Here is a 17,844-nt window from a genome sequence, read left to right on the forward strand (position 1 = left end):
TAATTCAAAAATTTTACTTAAAATTAAAACTAAATTTCTGAATTACATACATAATTTTATCTTCTCTAGGCAGTAGGAGGAAAGGGTCTGAGAATCAGCCAAGAAGGCCCCCTTGGGAAAAAGGCCCTCAAATTCCAGAGGAACATTCCACAACCAGGATGCTAAAGGGCGGGTGCTGAGTTGAGCCAGACAGTTCGCTAAACTGGAGTCTTTCCCACTTGAGAGTTCTGCTTCGGGAGTCTGACCAGCCTTCCTGGGCTGCGGACAAGCACTGTCACTGTGAGAAGAGCCATCTGGACAGCTGAGTGGTAAGCAGCCTTCAGCACAGGTGCTGCAGACAGACAGAGCCCAAAAGCCTCTGGATGCTCCTAATCTAAATCCTGCAGGTCAAAAGGAAGGAAAAGTTGAGGCAAGAGAGCTTTCCCCAGTCAGCAAGCTAGGGTGTGGAGAGGAAGTCAAACTCACATCAAAGTTGGTCCTCAGGTGAGCCGCAGCAAACAACACACCCAAGGCCCAAGAATCTGTGAGTGCGAGTTCTACGCACCCACCCTGACCTTAACCTGGATCATGGGGTGGACAGGCAGGGGTCTGTATTCAAGTATCCTAGATTTGCCCAACTGAACCCACAATTTGCACCAACAACCAGGAGGTCTCATCGAACATCTCAGAGTGTAGACAGTCCTTTGCAATTTCCAATTCCGAAAGTCCACATAAATATAAAACCCTTATGTAACTGGTCAATGGCAGGTAAGGCATCCCTCTGGCTGGACTTCACTGGAACAAGTTTTTGGTTTTTCATCTTACTCTTAGACAATTACACACTTTAAGCAGCCTCCCCAAATTCCTCATTAATTTTTATCAATAGCCATGATGAGAACTTCTCTCTTTCTTCCTTGTTCCAGGTCTGATACCTTAGAGTGTCTATTGCTGTGATAAAACATCATGAGCAAGCTTACTGGTTTGCTCCTCATGGTTTGCTCAGCTAGCACCCAGGACCACCAGTCGAGGGGTGAGGGGTGACCGCCCACAGTGAGCTGGACTCTCCTATATCAATCATCAGTCAGGAAAATGCAACACAGGTTTGTCTACAGGCCAAGGCGGGGCACTTTCTTTTCTAAAATGGTTCTAGCTTGTATCAAGTTAATATAAAACTAAACAGAATACCTGTATAATAAATATGAAAAGAAACAGGAGAGATAAGGAATTTTTTTCTGGTGTTGCTGCTGATTACATCTTGAAAAAAATGTGTCTAACGAAGGAGTAAATGAAATCATAATGGAATAAAAATCACATTATAAACAAATAATGAGAAAATACACAACTGTAAGAGGATATTGCCTTTGATGTTTTAAAAGAATGTCATAATTCAGCTTTGGTAGCACATGCTAGAGATCCAGATGCAACACAATACTCTGTCTCCGTCCTTCTGCATCTCGCATATCTGAGCTCAGAGCTCCAGGATGGTGTCTGGGGAAAAGCCTGGCTGTCTTGGCCAGCCCAGAAATGGTAGGCTGCAGGGGCGGGCAGGCAGGCAGAAGACAGGGATGGAGGGAGATGACAACATTTGATGGGCAGGTGCAAAGAGAGAGACAGATCAATGGGCAGACAAACAGAAAAGGTAAAAGATACAGGAAACCCTGGGACAAGCTAAGAAAATTGAGGATAAAAACATGTACTCTTTTGTTCATGTATGGTGTGTGTGTGTGTGTGTGTGTTCATGTGTGGTGGAGAACACATGTACATACATGTGTGGAGAGTCCAGGGATCTGATGTGGGATTTTCCCTCAGTATGCTGTGAATGTGTTTTATTGCCATTGGTTAATAAAGAAGCTGCTTTCAGCCAATGGCTTAACAGAGTAAAGCCAAGCAGGAAATTTGAATGGAGATGTTGAGAGAGAGTAGGCAGAGTCAGAGAGACACCATGTAGCTGCGGGAGCCTGTTGGAACCTTGCCAGTAGGACACAACCTTGTTGTGATTAACAGATTAATAGAGACGGGTTAATTTAAGATATAAGGGATAGCTAGCAATATGCTTAAGTGATTGGCCAAGCAGTGTTTTAATTAATACAGTTTCTGTGTGATTATTTGGGGTCTGGGCAGTTGGGAACGAATGAGCAGCCTCCTCCAACAAGGACCCATCCCCAGCTCTGGGATTACAGGTGTGGACCACCACGCCTGGCACTTTCACAGGTGCTGGGGTTCTTAGAGCCTCACTTTACTGTCTGAACTCTCTCTCCATCCCTATTTGCTTCTTAACCAGCTTGAACTTAGAGATAAATCCTTCCCCAAGCACAGTCTCTCTAATCCAGGCAGACCTGCTACTTCCAATTAGTGCTCAAGGCTCCCTGTGGCAAACGCTCCTAGGTTCTGAGAGTGAAACACCATGTAACTGGCCTCACCCTATTGATTGACCAGTAAGGCATGTGGTGATGAATGCTCCACGGGGCCACCTCACTGTCTGTCACCCACAGCCATAGCCACTTCTATATTAAATGAAGACAGCTGTATCTACCCAAAATATGGCTTTCACCTCTCATTCCCCTGTCTGAGCATGCACAGAGCAGGCGGGAGGCCAGAAGCACACCTTTAAGCAGTTCAGAACATCCTTGATTTACTGACCACCATCCACACCTCCTCCCACCTCGGGTGTCTGATGTTGTAAATTTGCTGGAATCTACAGGCCAGACTCCCCTGCAGACCGGGCTCAGAGTAATCTCATCTAGAGTCAGTTAAATATTCCTGAGGGGAAGGAGAAGCCAGCTAGACATGAATCACTGCTATCCAGCCTCCCGCCTGTTGCTCCCACTGAAGACGCAGAAGCAAGCAGCCCTGGGTTGTAAATCAGGACCCTCGTCACCTGACTGACTAGAGATGTGATAAATACCGAAGTGCCCTGAACATGTATTTAAGAAAGAACCGAATGAAAAATATCAAATACATTTCTGGACACATGCCTAGATTTATGCCTTTTATACTTCTGTTCTCTATCAGGCTTTGAGTTCCTCACTTTGACCACTCTGTTTGAAACTCCAAGCATATCCATTTCAAAACTACACAATTCCACGTTTCCCTTAATCAATACTTGCAAAAGAGAATTGAAACTCCAGTTGTTTACTCTTAGAGCTTTAGATAAACACTCAGGGTGAAGTCCTATGATTACCAGACTGTCTGCCTGAGCATGCTGGTAGCACTTGTGTGCAGGAGAACACACGTGAGACTCTTCAGTTCAAACCTAGACCATATGCTAGGGCAGGAGTTATGTCCCACACAGAGGAGGCTCAGTGGCTCCCAAAGGACTTTACAGGCAGTGAAGCCCAGGTCCTCCCTTGTTTACACAACCCGACAATTATGTGACTAGCACAGACCACAGGCCACCACGCACGATGAGACTACTTCACAGAGGACATGTATCACTCCCGTGCATTTTAAGCAGGTGGTATGTAGGGGATGATAAAATAATGGCTATCATACTAGCTGCATACTGCAGCTGCTTAAAACCTCCTAAAAAATTATACCTCCATGTGTGCAAAGTGACAGAGAAACCAGATTCCACACCCTTAAGAGTTTGTGAAGAGGAAAAGGCTGCCTCCTGGGGGAGGGGCTTTGGAAGGCCTCCTGGAGGAAGAGGACTGATGGCAGAGAAAGGCATATTAGGGCTAGGGAGGAGCATCAGATGGGCGCACTGGAAGGAAGCAGACTGGAGCCAGACTGAGAAAGCCTTAGGACAAGGGGTACACTACGGCTCTGGCTCACTAGTGAGAGCAATCAGTCTCCCCAGACATGGCTCAACTAATTCTCTCCCGCGTTCTCAGGCTGTCTCCAGTTGTCCCATTGCTATGCATATCAATCCTCTACACTGGTGTCACACATAGGTTGATCTCAAGTGTACTTACGCCATTAAGGCTACAGTGATTTCTTATCCTCTACAGAGAACACCTGGATAATTGTGGATATTCTGTGACCCTGCCCTCCTCAGGCTTTACCTCCTCCCTCTCACAATCTCCGCCCTCCTCCTACAGTGCCTTTGAGGCTCCTAAACCACCTGCTCCCACGTCTCCCATACCTCCAGCACCATTTGCTAAAGAGGCTATCTTTTATGTGGTGTGTTTCTGACACCTTTGTCTATCATAGGTGACTATGCATTTATTTCTGGTCATCTATTCTATTCCATTAGTATACACGCCTGTTTCTGGGCCAGTACCACATTGACGTTTTCATATGGTTTGTTGGTATAATCTGAAATCAAGTACTGTCTGCCATCTTTCTTCCTTAAGGTTTCTTTGGCTATCTGTGGTCTTTTGGACTTCCATGTGAATTTTACGATTTTTTCTAGTTGTGTGAAGAATATCATTGGAATTTTTAATGGGACTGTATAGATCACAATGTTAATTCTTTCAATCCAAGAGCATTGAACGTGTCTCCAATGTCTAGCGTCCTCCTCAGTGCCCTCAAGTTTGCACTACAGAGGTCTTCTCCTCCTGGTTAGGGAACCCCCCTAGGTTTGCACCACAGAGGTCATCGCCTCTTTGGCTAGGGAACCCTCTAGGTTTGCATTACAGAGGTCTTCTCCTCCTGGTTAGGGAACCCCCCTAGGTTTGCACTACAGAGGTCTCTTCCTTGGCTAGGGAACTCTCTAGGTTTATTTGTTCACTTGCTTACTGACTGAAGCCACTGTGAAAGGAATGTTTGTCCCGATTTCCTCTTTGGGAAGTTATTGCAACAGAAAAGCTTTTCAGTTTTGTATGCTGATTTTGAGCCCTGCCACTTTGATGAAAATATTTATCTGACCTAAGAGCTTTCTGGTATGTTCACAGTCTTAATTAAGTAAATTCACAGCATTTGCAAATGGGAATAGGTTGATTTCTTTGTTTCTTTTTTTTTTGATGCTGTTGTTGATTTTTTTTTTTCTTTTTTTGAGACAGGGTTTCTCTGTAGCTTTAGGGCCTTCTTGGAACTTGGCTCCATAGACCAGGCTGGCCTCAGACTCACAGAGCTCCACCTGCCTCTGCCTCCCGAGTACTGGGATTAAAGGCGTATCCACTTCATTTCCTTTTCTTGTATTACTGTTTCAGCTGCACTGAATGTGAGTGAAGAGTGAGCACTCCTGTCCCATTCCAGAGTCTGAGGAAACATTCCCAGTAGTTCCCCATTTAGCATAACATTGGTTATATGTTTGCCTTAAAAGCCGTTGCTATAGTGAAAGTTCTTTCTAGTCCTAGTTCCTTCAGGACTTTTGTCATGAAGCCATTTTGAACTCTGTCAAACAGCTTTTCTGTACTCATTGAGAAGATCATGTGATTTCTACCCTGAAGTCTATTTATCTGATGTGTAACATTTATAAATCTAACATGTAAATGTTAGACTAACTTTGCATTCCTAGAATGAAACCAACTTCATTGTGATGTATGATCTTAATGTCCTTTTGAATTTTGTTAAGTATTTTGTTGAAAATTTTTGCATCCTTGCTCATTGTGAAAGTTGGCCTATAGTTTGTTGTTGTGTTCTCATCTGGTTTAGCATCAGGATAACACTGGCTTCGCAGAATGAGTTTGGCAGTGTTCCTTTCCTTCTGATTTTGTGGCAGTTTGAGGACTGTGTGAGTCTTTCCTTAAAGATTTGGTACAATTCAGCAGTGAAACTGCCCAGTCCTGGCCTTTTCCTTGTAACAAAGACTTTTCATTACTGCTTCAATTGTGTTCCTTGTTATGGGTCTAAGTTATCTTTATATTCTTATAATATTTAATTTTGGTAGGTGGTATATATTTAGGAATCTATCAACTATTCTAGATTTTTCAGCTTTTTGAAAAGTAAGTTCCACAATATTCCCTAATGATTCTCCAGATTTGATCAGATCCTATTGTAACAATTGCCCTTCCATCTCTAATATTATCAATGCGGTGTTTCTCCTTCTGGTTAGTTTGGTCAAGGCTTTGTCAATCTTGTTCACCTTTTCAAAGAGCCAGCTTTTTAAGTCTATGAGTTGTTCCTTGAGTTTCTAATTCGTTAACTTCTGTCCTGATCTTTATGATATCTGGCCACAGTGCATTTAGGTTTGGTTTCTTGTGTTTCTAGAACTTTAGTGATATCATTAAGTAACTTATTGATACTGCTCTGAATTTTTAAAATTTTATTTAACTTTATGTGTATGTGTTTTGCCCACATGGATGTCTGCATATCAGGTGTGTGCCTGGTGCCCATGGAGGCCAGAAGAGGGTGTCAGATCTCCTGAGACTGGATTTACATAAGGCCATGAGCCATCATGTAGGTTGTAGGTGCTGGGAATTGAACCTGGATCTTCCGGAAGTAATCTTAATTGTTGAGCTGCCATACTAGACAACTGATATCTTTTTTGTAAATTTGAACACTAAATATTATATCTCAGAAGTTCAATAGGCTGTGCTACAATTTTCATCATAGTGTAGGAATGCTAAATTCCCTCCAACTTCTTCAGTAACTCACTGTTAACTAAAGAGTATATACTGCTCAGTCTGCAAGTATCTGTATAGTCTCTGAGGTTTCTCTTGTTGCTTTCTACTTTTACTCTGTGGTCTAAGATGGTACAAAGAATTATTTCAGTTTTTATTTCATGTGTTATGGCTTGCTCAGTGGCTAATATGACTGACTGTAGAGGAGGTTTCAGGGGCTGCTGGGACTGTATATCCTGTTGTCTGTTGGGTGGAATGGTCTGTAGATGTCTCTTACATCCAGTTGGTCAATTGTGTGGGTTGGCTCTGCTGTTGCTCTCCTTTTAGTTTGGTAGCCCTGACTAAAGAGAAGAATGGATCACTAAGTCCCCCAGCCGTACAACATCAGGACTTATCTTACCTTTCATGCCAGTTAGTGTTTATGAAATTTAGGAGCCTACAATGTTCAATGTACAAATATTTACAATTCCTATATAATCTTTATAAATAGTTCCCTGGTGGAGGAATTACTTTCATTGGTTAATAAAGAAACTGCCTTGGCCCTTGATAGGACAGAAAATTAGACAGAACAGAATGCTGGGAGGAAGTGAGGCAGACACCATGCCTCTACTCTCCAGGGCAGACGCGATGAAGCTCCAGCCCAAGAATCTTCCTGATAAGACACCATCTCGTGGTGCTACACAGATTATTAAATATGGGTTAAAGCAAGATATGAGAGTTAGCCAGAAGAGGCTAGATATAATGGGCCAGGCAGTGTTTATATGAATACAGTTTGTGTGTTGTTATTTCGGGGCATAAGCTAACCAGGTGGCCAGGAGCCACCGGCAGCCCACAGCTCCTTCAACAGTTCCCCTTTTAAATATGTAATGGATTTATCTCTTTTGAATAGTTTTGGTTTGGAGTCTACTTTATCAGATATCAGAATCACTATACCAGTTGTTTCATGGTTTCCATTGGCGTGGTGGGTGGATTTCCCTTCTTTGATTTTTCCATTTTCTAATATCTGTGCCAAAGGGTGTATATCTTGAAGACAATACATAGTTGGGTGTTGGGTTTTAATCTAGTAGCCTAGATTGCACCTTTAGGTTGGTGAGTAGGAACAATTATTACATCCAAGGTTATTGAGAGGCCTGTTCCTTGGTTGTTTTTCTGACTGGCTGGATTACTGACAGCCCATTTCCCCCTCTTACTTCAGTATAAGGGGTTTACAGGTTCACTGTGTTAGGCCTGATGAAGGACTTCTTGGCTCTCTTTTGTTCATCTGTTCCTCTTATGAAATGGATTCTTGTGTGATCTGGATAGTCCTCCTGTCAGTATCTGCTGCAGTGCTGGCTTCTTCATCACGAACTGTCTCATTCTGTGCTTGTCTAAAAACATCCTTATATCTACACCAGTTCTAAGGGATAATTCTGCTGAGAATCATTGGTTGATAGGTATTTCTGTCAGAAACTAAAATACAACATTCCATCTTCACTGGCTTTTAGGACTGATGATAAGAGATCTGCTATTATTCTTTAAAAATTAAAAAGCTTTTCATTTATTTATTCATTATTTGTGGTGAGTAGGTAGGAGTGAATGTGCACATGTCACATGTGTGAGACAAATTCTGGGAACTGGTCCTCACTGGAGACTGAGCTCAGGTGTGTCTGACTTGGCCATCTGAGCTGAGCCCAAGAGCTGCTGTTGCTCAAATGCCTTTATTTTGTATGAGTTGGCATTTTCCTTAGCAAATGATTATAAAGTTCCTAAAGTTGTTCCTTTGCTCTGCCTTTTGAGATCTTACTGTGTCATGCCATGGAGAGGTTCTTCTCTGACCATGTGTACTGCAAGTTTTAGATGCCTGTATGTGGATGTTCATTCCTTCTCCTCAGTGTTGGAAACTGCCTTTTGTGATTTCATTGAATAACAGTGTATGCTTTAGACTTTATCTTAGTTCTTCCTATGTCATGGGCTCATAGGTGCAGTCTCTTGAAAACCTCCTGACTATTGGAAACTAAGACTGTGCTTTCACTTCCCGGCTGTAACTATATTAATTACAACACTGTTTGGTCAACAACTCAGGTATATTCCTAGCTAGCTCTTACATATTATTAATCCATTTCTATTAATCTATGTATTGCCATGAGGCTGTGGCTTACCAGTAAGGCTCTGGCATCTTTCTCCTATGGCAGCTACATGATGTCTGCCTGACTCCACCTTCTTTCTCCCTGCATTCAGTTTAGTTTTCCCACCAACTCTATTCTGCCCTGACATAGACCAAAGCAGGTTCTTTATTGATAAACTATATTCATAGTATACAGAGAGAAGTCCCACATCATCTCCCCTTTTCTGCCTAAATAAAAAGCATATCCTAGCATATCCTGCTTCACAGAAAAGTCTGTTGGATATGCTAGGCCTGTAGGCTGAAGATGAATGCCCCATTGTTGCAGAGGAACTTTAGGCGACTGTCCAGGCAGACAGTTGTTTCTGTCATTACTCACATTTTTGGAAGTCGCTTACTTGCACTTCTTGTTTACTCAGTTAGTATTATTTCCTTCTTGGGTCTCTGAGGGAGTTTAAGACTAGATAGTTATAGTTTTCCTTGTTTAGTTGATGCAAAAACCAAGTTATAATACAAAGTAAATTAGATACAATACTTTGTACTCACCAAGATAGGATAGACATGGATTATTTTCTCCAAATTTGCCAAATGCAAATGGATTAGACATTGTTGATGTATTTATTGCCTATATATATTATATATAGTTATTGTACTTCTTGTACATAGTTTTTCTTATATTAGTTACAGCCTTCTTTTTTATTTTAGATTAAAAAGGGGGGGGAGTAGTGGCATTTCATTTGTATTTTAATAAATAAAGCTTGCCTGAAGATCAGAAAAGTAAAACAGCCACACTGGCCAGCCTAACAGACCAGGCAGCAAAGACACACACCTTTAATTCCAGTAGACACACCAGTTTACCATAGAAACCAGGCAGTAGTGGTACACGCCCTTAATCCCAGAACTAGAGAGGATTAAAAGATGGGAGGAGACAGCTCTCGCACATAGTCTCATTCTGAGATTCTAGGTGGCAGGATCTCCATTTCAGATGAGGTAGAGGTAAGAGCCAGTGGCTGGCTGTTTTGCTTTCCTGACCTTCAGGTTGAACCCCAATATCTGTCTCTGAGTTTTTATTAATTGTGCTTCATTTACTGATGCTTTCCATTGGTTTTGCTTTTATTTTTCTTTTCTTAGAATTTCTGGATTTCTACTTGCTTCTTTTTCCCATCTCATTTTTCTTCTGCTGTTTTCTTCCATGTTTTAAATTTTCTCTTTCAAATTACTAATTCATCCACACTGCTAACTCCTTGTCTAGAGCCTGAATATATTTCTTACTCTATTCATGTGTTTATCTGAGTCTTAAATATGCCATATATCCTTTTTAGAAGTAAGACTCAAGACATTTTTCTGAGCTTTGAGCACTCTGATTACCTTTGGAATGTAGTATGGGGAGTGAGTGGATTGGGACTGGGTCCCACAGTGACTTCTCTGTCGTGTGCCTGTGTTTGCTATGTTGTGTTTTGTGCATCTGCACTCCCACTGTTACTCCCTGTCCCTTTCCTTTGTTGGTTTTTCACATGAGTCGTCCTGGTAAATTGCTCTCATTTGGATCTACAGTCTCTGCTGGGGCAAGCCAACTCTAATAACAGATAATGAAAACTATGGAATACTTCATAAAGTTGTGTGTTATCCCTACCAGGGCCATACTAGCCTTCTCTGCAGTATCCCAGTTTCAGTTCGTGTGCTGCCAGAGTCAGCACAGAAACTATAATCTTTAAAAGAACAATCTGTTAGTATCACCCACACTTAAAAAAAATGTATGTCTTCTTAGGCTGGTTTGGATCCTTGCTTGCCTAGGTAGCTCAAAGCTCAGGGTTTGACCCCAGCACAACACAAAGCAGGTATGGTACCACATACCTGTGATCCCAGCACTTGTGAGGTGGAGGTTAAGGTTAGCTTGGGTTACATAGGTCCTTGTCTCAAATAGTGGGAGGGAAGTTAAGCAATTTCTAAGCTGGAATTATTCCTGTATATCATTCATGTATTTATTTAGAAATCTATTTAAAGTATACACTTATCCACGTTAGGAAAGAAAGTAGTTTTTATTTCATTGTTTGGAATATAATTAATAGGCCTAAAACATAACTTCTATCCAACAATGGGACAGTATACAGTCATCTTACAAAACTCCGACCTATTTTTGTAGAAACTGAATTTTACTCTCTCTTGCTAAAGTGAAAAGGGCACAGTGCAGAGAAGCACACGTAGTATGGTCCTTTTTATGTGATTACATTTTATAATTATTCTGGCAACAAGCTCAAAGAGGAACTATGTGAAGGATGTCCCCTCATAGAAGCATGTGTTTGCTCTATGCATGATTTTGCAGTCTACTTGGGAACAATGCAGGAGGAGAGATATGTGGTTACACTTCCCCATGCTCTGAAGCTGGTCTACTGCAGGACTTACACCATCGGTGTTCACGTGAATCTGGGTCGACCTTCTGTCCCTGATGGAGCACCAACCACCCAGGATAATGGGCAAAAGGGGGAAGAAACTCAGACAAGGATGCGATCAACTGTGTGGTGGCATACAGCTCTAGCTGGAAAAGTCCAGCGTAGGTGATGGGAGGTGATCAATGGATGGATAGAGTGTGGAGAACTATCTTCTGTGTGAGCTTCAAGTCTGTGAAACACACCACCGGGTGCGTCTGAGAGCAGCTAGAAGTCATAACTGCCAGCCCAGAACACTTGGCATTTTCACTGAGAAAAAATGTCTTCCTATAAGCCACTGTCACAGCCCCTATAATGACACACCTACACACTGCCTCTTGCTCAAGGCTTCAGCTACTCCCAAGCAAGGAACTAGTGATGCTGAAGGCCACTCCATCACTTTTGCTCACTACTGTTTTGCTCATAGGGCCTTGGGAATGTCAGCTTAAGTAACACATGTCAAGCACTTGATGCATTTCCAGCAGAGCAGGATGTCCAAACAAGCCCATCATTGAGCTGTTGATGGAACCTTCTCGAGTGTTCTAGGCACTCAGTGCCAGATCCATCACAAGTCTTTAGCTTACAAGATCTAGGTGTCACTCACCTTGACCTTAAGAAAAGAGACTCTTCCCAGGCTGTGGGGAACAAACAGAGCTGCTACCCCTCTGTCCTTTCACTCTTGCCAGACTTTGTGAACCAAGTTGCCCTTCTCACGCTGCAAGTGTAAAGAGCTCATCCATCTGAGAGAGCTGGCAGTTAACACCAATTCCTTAGCAGTCTAGCTTTCCTTTCTCCCGTCTCGATGGCGCACGTGGCTGGCACAGGGACCCACTTACCACAGAGGGAGGGTCATTCCATTCTTCATAAGAGATGGCTGCGTATGGATAGATCCTGTCATTGATGATCTGCAGGGTGGCCAGGGCAATGGCTTTAATGGACTGGAAGTAGGCTTCCCAGAACCATCGTGCCTGTAAAGAAAATAATATGCTGTAGGTGAGCAGGTGAGATGTGCCCTGTTACAACCAACTTGGGGCTAGGAGATTTCTTCATTCTCGGAGTTAAGGGTGCCCCTTAATGCCATAGCAGATATGTCAGAGGTGTGTCCATATTGAAGGCAGTCAGAATAGAGTAATAGTCAGGAAAGTACAGAGTCAGTGGACTAGAAGAGGAGTCTATGATGATGAAAGTACTATGTGTTATAGCAGGCCAGGTTTACAGTCTTTTTTAAAAAAGATAAATAGAGAGCTGAGGAGATAGCCCCATGTTTAGAGCATTTGTCATGTAAGCATGAAGCCCAGAGTTTGGATCCCCAGAATCTATGTAAATGCTGGGTCAGCATGGAAGCACACACATAATCCCAGGGTCAGAAAGTGGAGATAAGAGATCCCCAGAGCAAGCTGGCTAACAAGACTAGGCTTATCAGTGAGCTCTGGGTTTGACTGAGAGACCCTGTTTCAAAAAATCAGGTAGAAAGCAATGAAGAATGATTCTTTAGAGCACTTACACACATACACAAATGTAAATGCACACATGCATCCCACAGATGACAATGGACAAAGAACATTAGAAATAACATATAGAGAGTATGTCAGAAGTCTTATGTGCACAGGTAAATGAGAGTTTATGTCTATGCAAACTCTTAAAGACAGCCCTAGGAAGGCAGGACATTGTGGCACCCCAGACACCCCATGCTCATCCAGCTGACACCTCACTCCTTTAAAGGCACCCGTGACTTCAAGTTCTCTCATGCTCACGACATATGCTCTACTGCCACTCGAACACCTAACTTGTGTTATGGAATCAGGGTGTGGCTAGTCTCACAAAATGAACTCAAAAGTGCTCTCTTTTTTTTTCTATTTCTTGAAGAATCTAATATAAAATTGACATTACTTTTCCTTCTTAAGAGTTTAGAAGAATTCACCAAAGACACAGTTGGGGTAGGTTTCTTGTGAGTATGTGTGATAAGACTTTATTCTTATGTTTGTTTATTTGAGACAACGTCTTGCTATGCCCTAGTTGCCCTAGAACTCACCGTCCTGAGTTAGCCTCCCAAATGCTAGGACTACAGGCATGCGTCACCATAACTGCCATTGCTTTATTTTATTTGAAACAGTATCTTACTCTGTAGCCCAAATTTGCAACCACCTGTCTCAGCATTCTCAGATGCCAAGCTGTGTGGCTTAAAGTTACTGGTTTACTTTTACAGACGTAGAAGAATGCAAATCTGGATGTGTGAACTTGAAAAAAGTACTTTTCTCAGGGAAGATCCCATCTCATCTAGACTGTTAGCTTTACTGGGAGAAAACTGTAGAGGTGTGGCCTTTTCCTTCCCTACCTGTCAGCCAGGCTTGCTCTTGGAGCTTGTCCTTCTAGAAAGTGGTCAATTTCAAGATTTTTCAGAAGGAAAATTTTCATTTCTTTCTTTCTCTCCATCATACATTTTCTGTTTTTTTCATTTTAAAAAATATTTGTTCATCTATTTTGTGTGTGTGCATGTGCGTGTGGTGTGGGGGAGGGGTGCATATGCCAGGCAAAGCCCAGAGGAGGAGGTGTCCCCTCTGTCATTCTCTGTGTGGTGTGGGGGAGGGGTGCACATGCCAGGCAAAGCCCAGAGGAGGAGGTGACCCTCTGTCATTCTCTGTGTGTGCATATGTACACCTGAATACTAGCCAAAGGCCAACTGTGGAACCCAGCATCTAACTCAAGCTGTCTCCAATCACCCCCCTCCCCTCCCCCCGCCACAAACAACAATTCACTTAGAGGGGAAGGAAACTCTGCCAATCATCACAGCTCAAGGGTCTCAGACTGGAAGTAAGTGAGTTTCTCGAGCTTAATGGCTTCTGCAGGACCTTGGAGGTAAGAGCTCAGAAGGCACGGTAAGTTACAGGTCTGCCAGGGCTCTCCTGTCAGCTACCTGGCCACAGAGACAAGTGGGTTTCAGTCATGTACGAAAGCCCCTCTGTTCTCTTCCTGAGAGCAAACACAAATACTTACTACATTACCTTGTCTCCAAGAAAATGTATGAGCCACCTCCCTATCTATCCAAGACATTTGAATGAGAGGGACTTTGGCAGTCATGCAAACCCTACTGGTGGCTGTACAGGGGAAAAAACAGTCATAAAGGAATAGATCCTTGATTAGGCATTTAACCAGATACTACTGAGCCAAAGAACAGCAAAATTTCCAACACTGCCATACAAGAAACGGAGAGGGAGAGGCAGGGGCCAGTTTAAGACTATAAACCCTCCAGCAGGGCCTGGGGAGATGATGAGTTAGTATGCAAAGCACTCTGTGCAATCGTAAGACTGGTGGCAGCTGTAGTCCCAAGCCCTAGGTGGTGGACACGGGACTCCTATGTGAGGTGCTGACTGCATGGACTGACTCAGGAGTTCTGGGTACAGCAGAAGACTCCACCTCAATAGATAAAGTGTTCAGTGGTTAAGGAAAACACTGGATGCCAGCTTCTGGCCTCCACCCATGTGCACATAGAACCATGAACACGTTTGCTAACATACATGTGAACAGGCATACATGTAAAAATACTACCATAAGCAAACTGAACTTGCTATTTCTGTTTATATAACAATTAAATAACATGAATGTCTTTGTTCTTCAGGAATGTCATGCCAATGGGATCAACAAGAACTAATGTTTATAAGGACCCAGTGGAGCACTGTAGTGGCATTTCATGTGTATTTTAATAAATAAACCTGGCCTGAGGATCAGAAAAATAAAACAGCAACACTGGCCAGCCTAACAGACCAGGCAGCAATTACACACACCTTTAATCCCAGCAGCCACAGTAGCTTATCATAGAAACCAGGAGGTTGTGGTGCATGCCCTTAAACCCAGAACTAGGAAGTATTCTAAAACGGGAGGAGACAGATATTCTCAGTCTCATTCTGAGGTTTCCTAGAGGCAGAATCACCATTTTTGTACTAAGGTAGAAGTAAGAGCCAGTGGCTGGTCACTCTTATTTTCTGGTCTTCATGTTGAACCCTGGTACGTCTTGGGTTTTTATTAACTGTGTTTCAGAGTGCAGAGGTGGGGGTGGGAATGACGGTGGCAAGCATCGGGTGTGGTTTGCAGCTATTAAACCTATGTTTCGCCGGGCGGTGGTGGCGCACGCCTTTAATCCCAGCACTCGGGTGGCAGAGGCAGGCGGATCTCTGGGAGTTCGAGGCCAGCCTGGTCTACAAGAGCTAGTTCCAGGACAGGAACCAAAAAAGCTACGGAGAAACCCTGTCTCGAAAAATCCAAAAAAAAAAAAACCAAAAACAAACAAACAAACAAACAAAAACTATGTTTCCCCAAAACTGTAAAGTGAAGGTTACAGTGTCTATCCGGTGCATTTAAGAGACTCTGGGAGACCAGGCTTACAGAAGCCATTCCCAGAGCACTGGAAGCCGAGCAAGAATGCTCTCCCTAACACATATTTTAGGGTTTGAAATGGGAAGTGCCCCCACAAGTTCATGTGTCAAACTGTTGGTTCCCAGATGGGGGTGCCATTTTGGAAGCTTCTAGAAACTTAAGAGGGAGGACCTGGGTGGAAGCATGCCCTTGAAGGTCATATTGAGTCCCAGTCCCCTCCTACTTTCTTCCTGTCTGCTGTGAGGAACCTGCTCTCCAGATGCTACAGCTATGCTCTTCTAGCTCGGCAGTGGCTGGCAATGTGGTACATCACTGGCTCATGTCCCCTCATGTGTGCACTCCCTCACAAAAGGACAACGTCCTTTATCCTGCAGTCAGCCTCTCACCCCCACCCCTGTGAGCCCGGTCACCTGGCTAGAGGTGACACAGGTGCATGGTGACTAAACAGAAAAAGCCAACGGCTTAAAGTGACAGGAACAGAAGGATAGGAAGGGAAGGTGGCTTTCCTGATGATTTTGCTACAGACTGTGAGGCAATGTGAGTCAAGAAGACCCCTATTTCTTTACCAAGGTTAGTGAGGTTTCTTTATATTCAATTAAATTCCTTTCTCATAGTCTCTTATGCAAAGACCAAAACATGAGCTTCATTTGCTGCAATACAATAATAATAATAATTATTATTATTATTTGTAAATGATACTATTTTATACACAGCCAGGTATGGAGGCATACGCCTTTAATCCCAATCAATACTCAGGAGGCAGAGGCAGGTGGATCTCTGTGAGTTGAGGCCAGCCTAATCTACCTAACAAGTTCCAGGACAACCACGGATACATACTGAGAACCCATCTCAAGAAAAACATAACAAATTGAACAAACAAACACTCCCCCCAAAACAGTCAAACAAAAGAAGATTTTATATTTAAAAATTCAAAAGAACCAACTAGCAATATATAATTATGGAGAGCGGACAATTAAAAACCACGCCCAATATGATCAAGAACTCTACTGCATTTCTATCAGGTTCCAGAAGGACACCGTCAACAAGAAAATACAAAACAAAGTAAAAGTTTTATTTTTCTTAAAAGACAAATATCGTCACATGCTATGATCATGCTAAATTCACTGTGCTTCTAGCAGTGTCTGTACAGCGCCCAACCACTCTTCTGTGTGACCGAGTACAAACGGCTTTCCTGTCACTGTTTCCCTTTCTCACTGTCTAGGACCAGAAGGCACTGCTGAGCACAAGTGGAGAGAGAGAAAATCTCTGCCGAGATTCTACCAGAGAGGGGCTATCAAACACCTGTCAGCAAACTGTGGACGTGCTCTCTTCTACTGAGATTTTATCAAAAGGGACTGTGGTTTTTTAAAAATTATGTTATGTGTGTGGGTGTTTTTCCTACAGGTAAGTCTGTGCAGCACATGTGTGCCTGGTGTCTGTGGACATCAGAAGAGGATGTGAGATCTGGAACTAGAGTCACAGAAGGTTGCAAGCTGCTGCGTGTGCTGGTGACTGATCATGCATCTCCCTCAAGAGCACACAGCGCTCTTAACAACTGAGCTATGTTGCTCAATATGAATCACTAAATTTTGCTAAATGATTTTCCTCCTACTTTAAAGGGTGATCCTATAAGTATCTTCTCTATTTTGTTAATTCAGTAATTTACACTGACTGAACTCATCAAACGTTAACTAATCTGACATTCCTGGCTTCACTTGGTGATGATCTACCAACCCTTTCCCTGTACTGCTCAGTTTGCTTGGCAGTATTTTGCCCAAGACTTCTGTGTGATCAATGTGTGATCCATGGGGCCATTGATTTCAATATGCACTTTTATTTTATATAATTCTAATGGCAAAAGGTTTTCAATTAAAATATGCCACAGAGTTAAAATTATACAACTATAAGCCAATCTTGATGTCAGGGAAGTTATTTTTAACAATGTATTGGATAGAGGGGTACATGTATGTGAGTGCAGACAAGAAGAGGGCATCAGATCTCCCTAAAGCTGGAGTTACAGGCAACTGCGACCACCCTGCCATGGCTGATGGGAACCAGATCTGGGCCTTCTGCAGGGACAGGCAGTATGTGTTCTTAAATATTAAGCCATTTCTCCAGCCCCAGTGACAGTACTGTTTAAATATAGAAAAATAAGGGGTTTGGAATCTATTAAGTAGTGTGTGTTTTTATTTGACCTTTAGGCAGTCCTCGGAAGGGCAGCAGTCACTGTTTCTGGTCACCAACCCACGTACTGTTCATCACTGTCCAGTCAACAAGCCTTCTGGGAAGGCAAACAGAACTGCAGCCAGGTTTCCCATAATTTAGGTTGGCTTAACCTACTAAGGCTTTTGCCAGGACAGACATCTCTGAAGGTCACTAAGGAAACAACATGTTTCTTAAACACCTACCCAGGACAGCACCATTGGCAAAGCTACAGGTTCAAACTGAGTACAAAAAGACCCCTGTGTTCAAAGGTAACTAAGTGAGCCCAGAGTGTCAAACACAGTGAGTCCCAGGAAAC

The 17,844-nt window shown here is 42.9% G+C and overlaps 1 protein-coding gene across 1 annotated transcript in view; it reads right to left on the reverse strand.

The window, feature by feature from the left end:
- Ext2 (exostosin glycosyltransferase 2) overlaps positions 1 to 17,844 on the reverse strand; it is a 142,732-nt gene that overhangs the window by 67,127 nt on the left and 57,761 nt on the right. Inside the window, exon 8 of the mRNA XM_075961491.1 lies at positions 11,789 to 11,920. Within this exon, the coding sequence (XP_075817606.1) occupies positions 11,789 to 11,920 (132 nt within the window). The remainder of the gene's footprint in view (positions 1 to 11,788; positions 11,921 to 17,844) is intronic.

Source organism: Microtus pennsylvanicus, chromosome 2, assembly GCF_037038515.1.
Source record: "Microtus pennsylvanicus isolate mMicPen1 chromosome 2, mMicPen1.hap1, whole genome shotgun sequence".
Taxonomy (NCBI): domain Eukaryota; kingdom Metazoa; phylum Chordata; class Mammalia; order Rodentia; family Cricetidae; genus Microtus; species Microtus pennsylvanicus.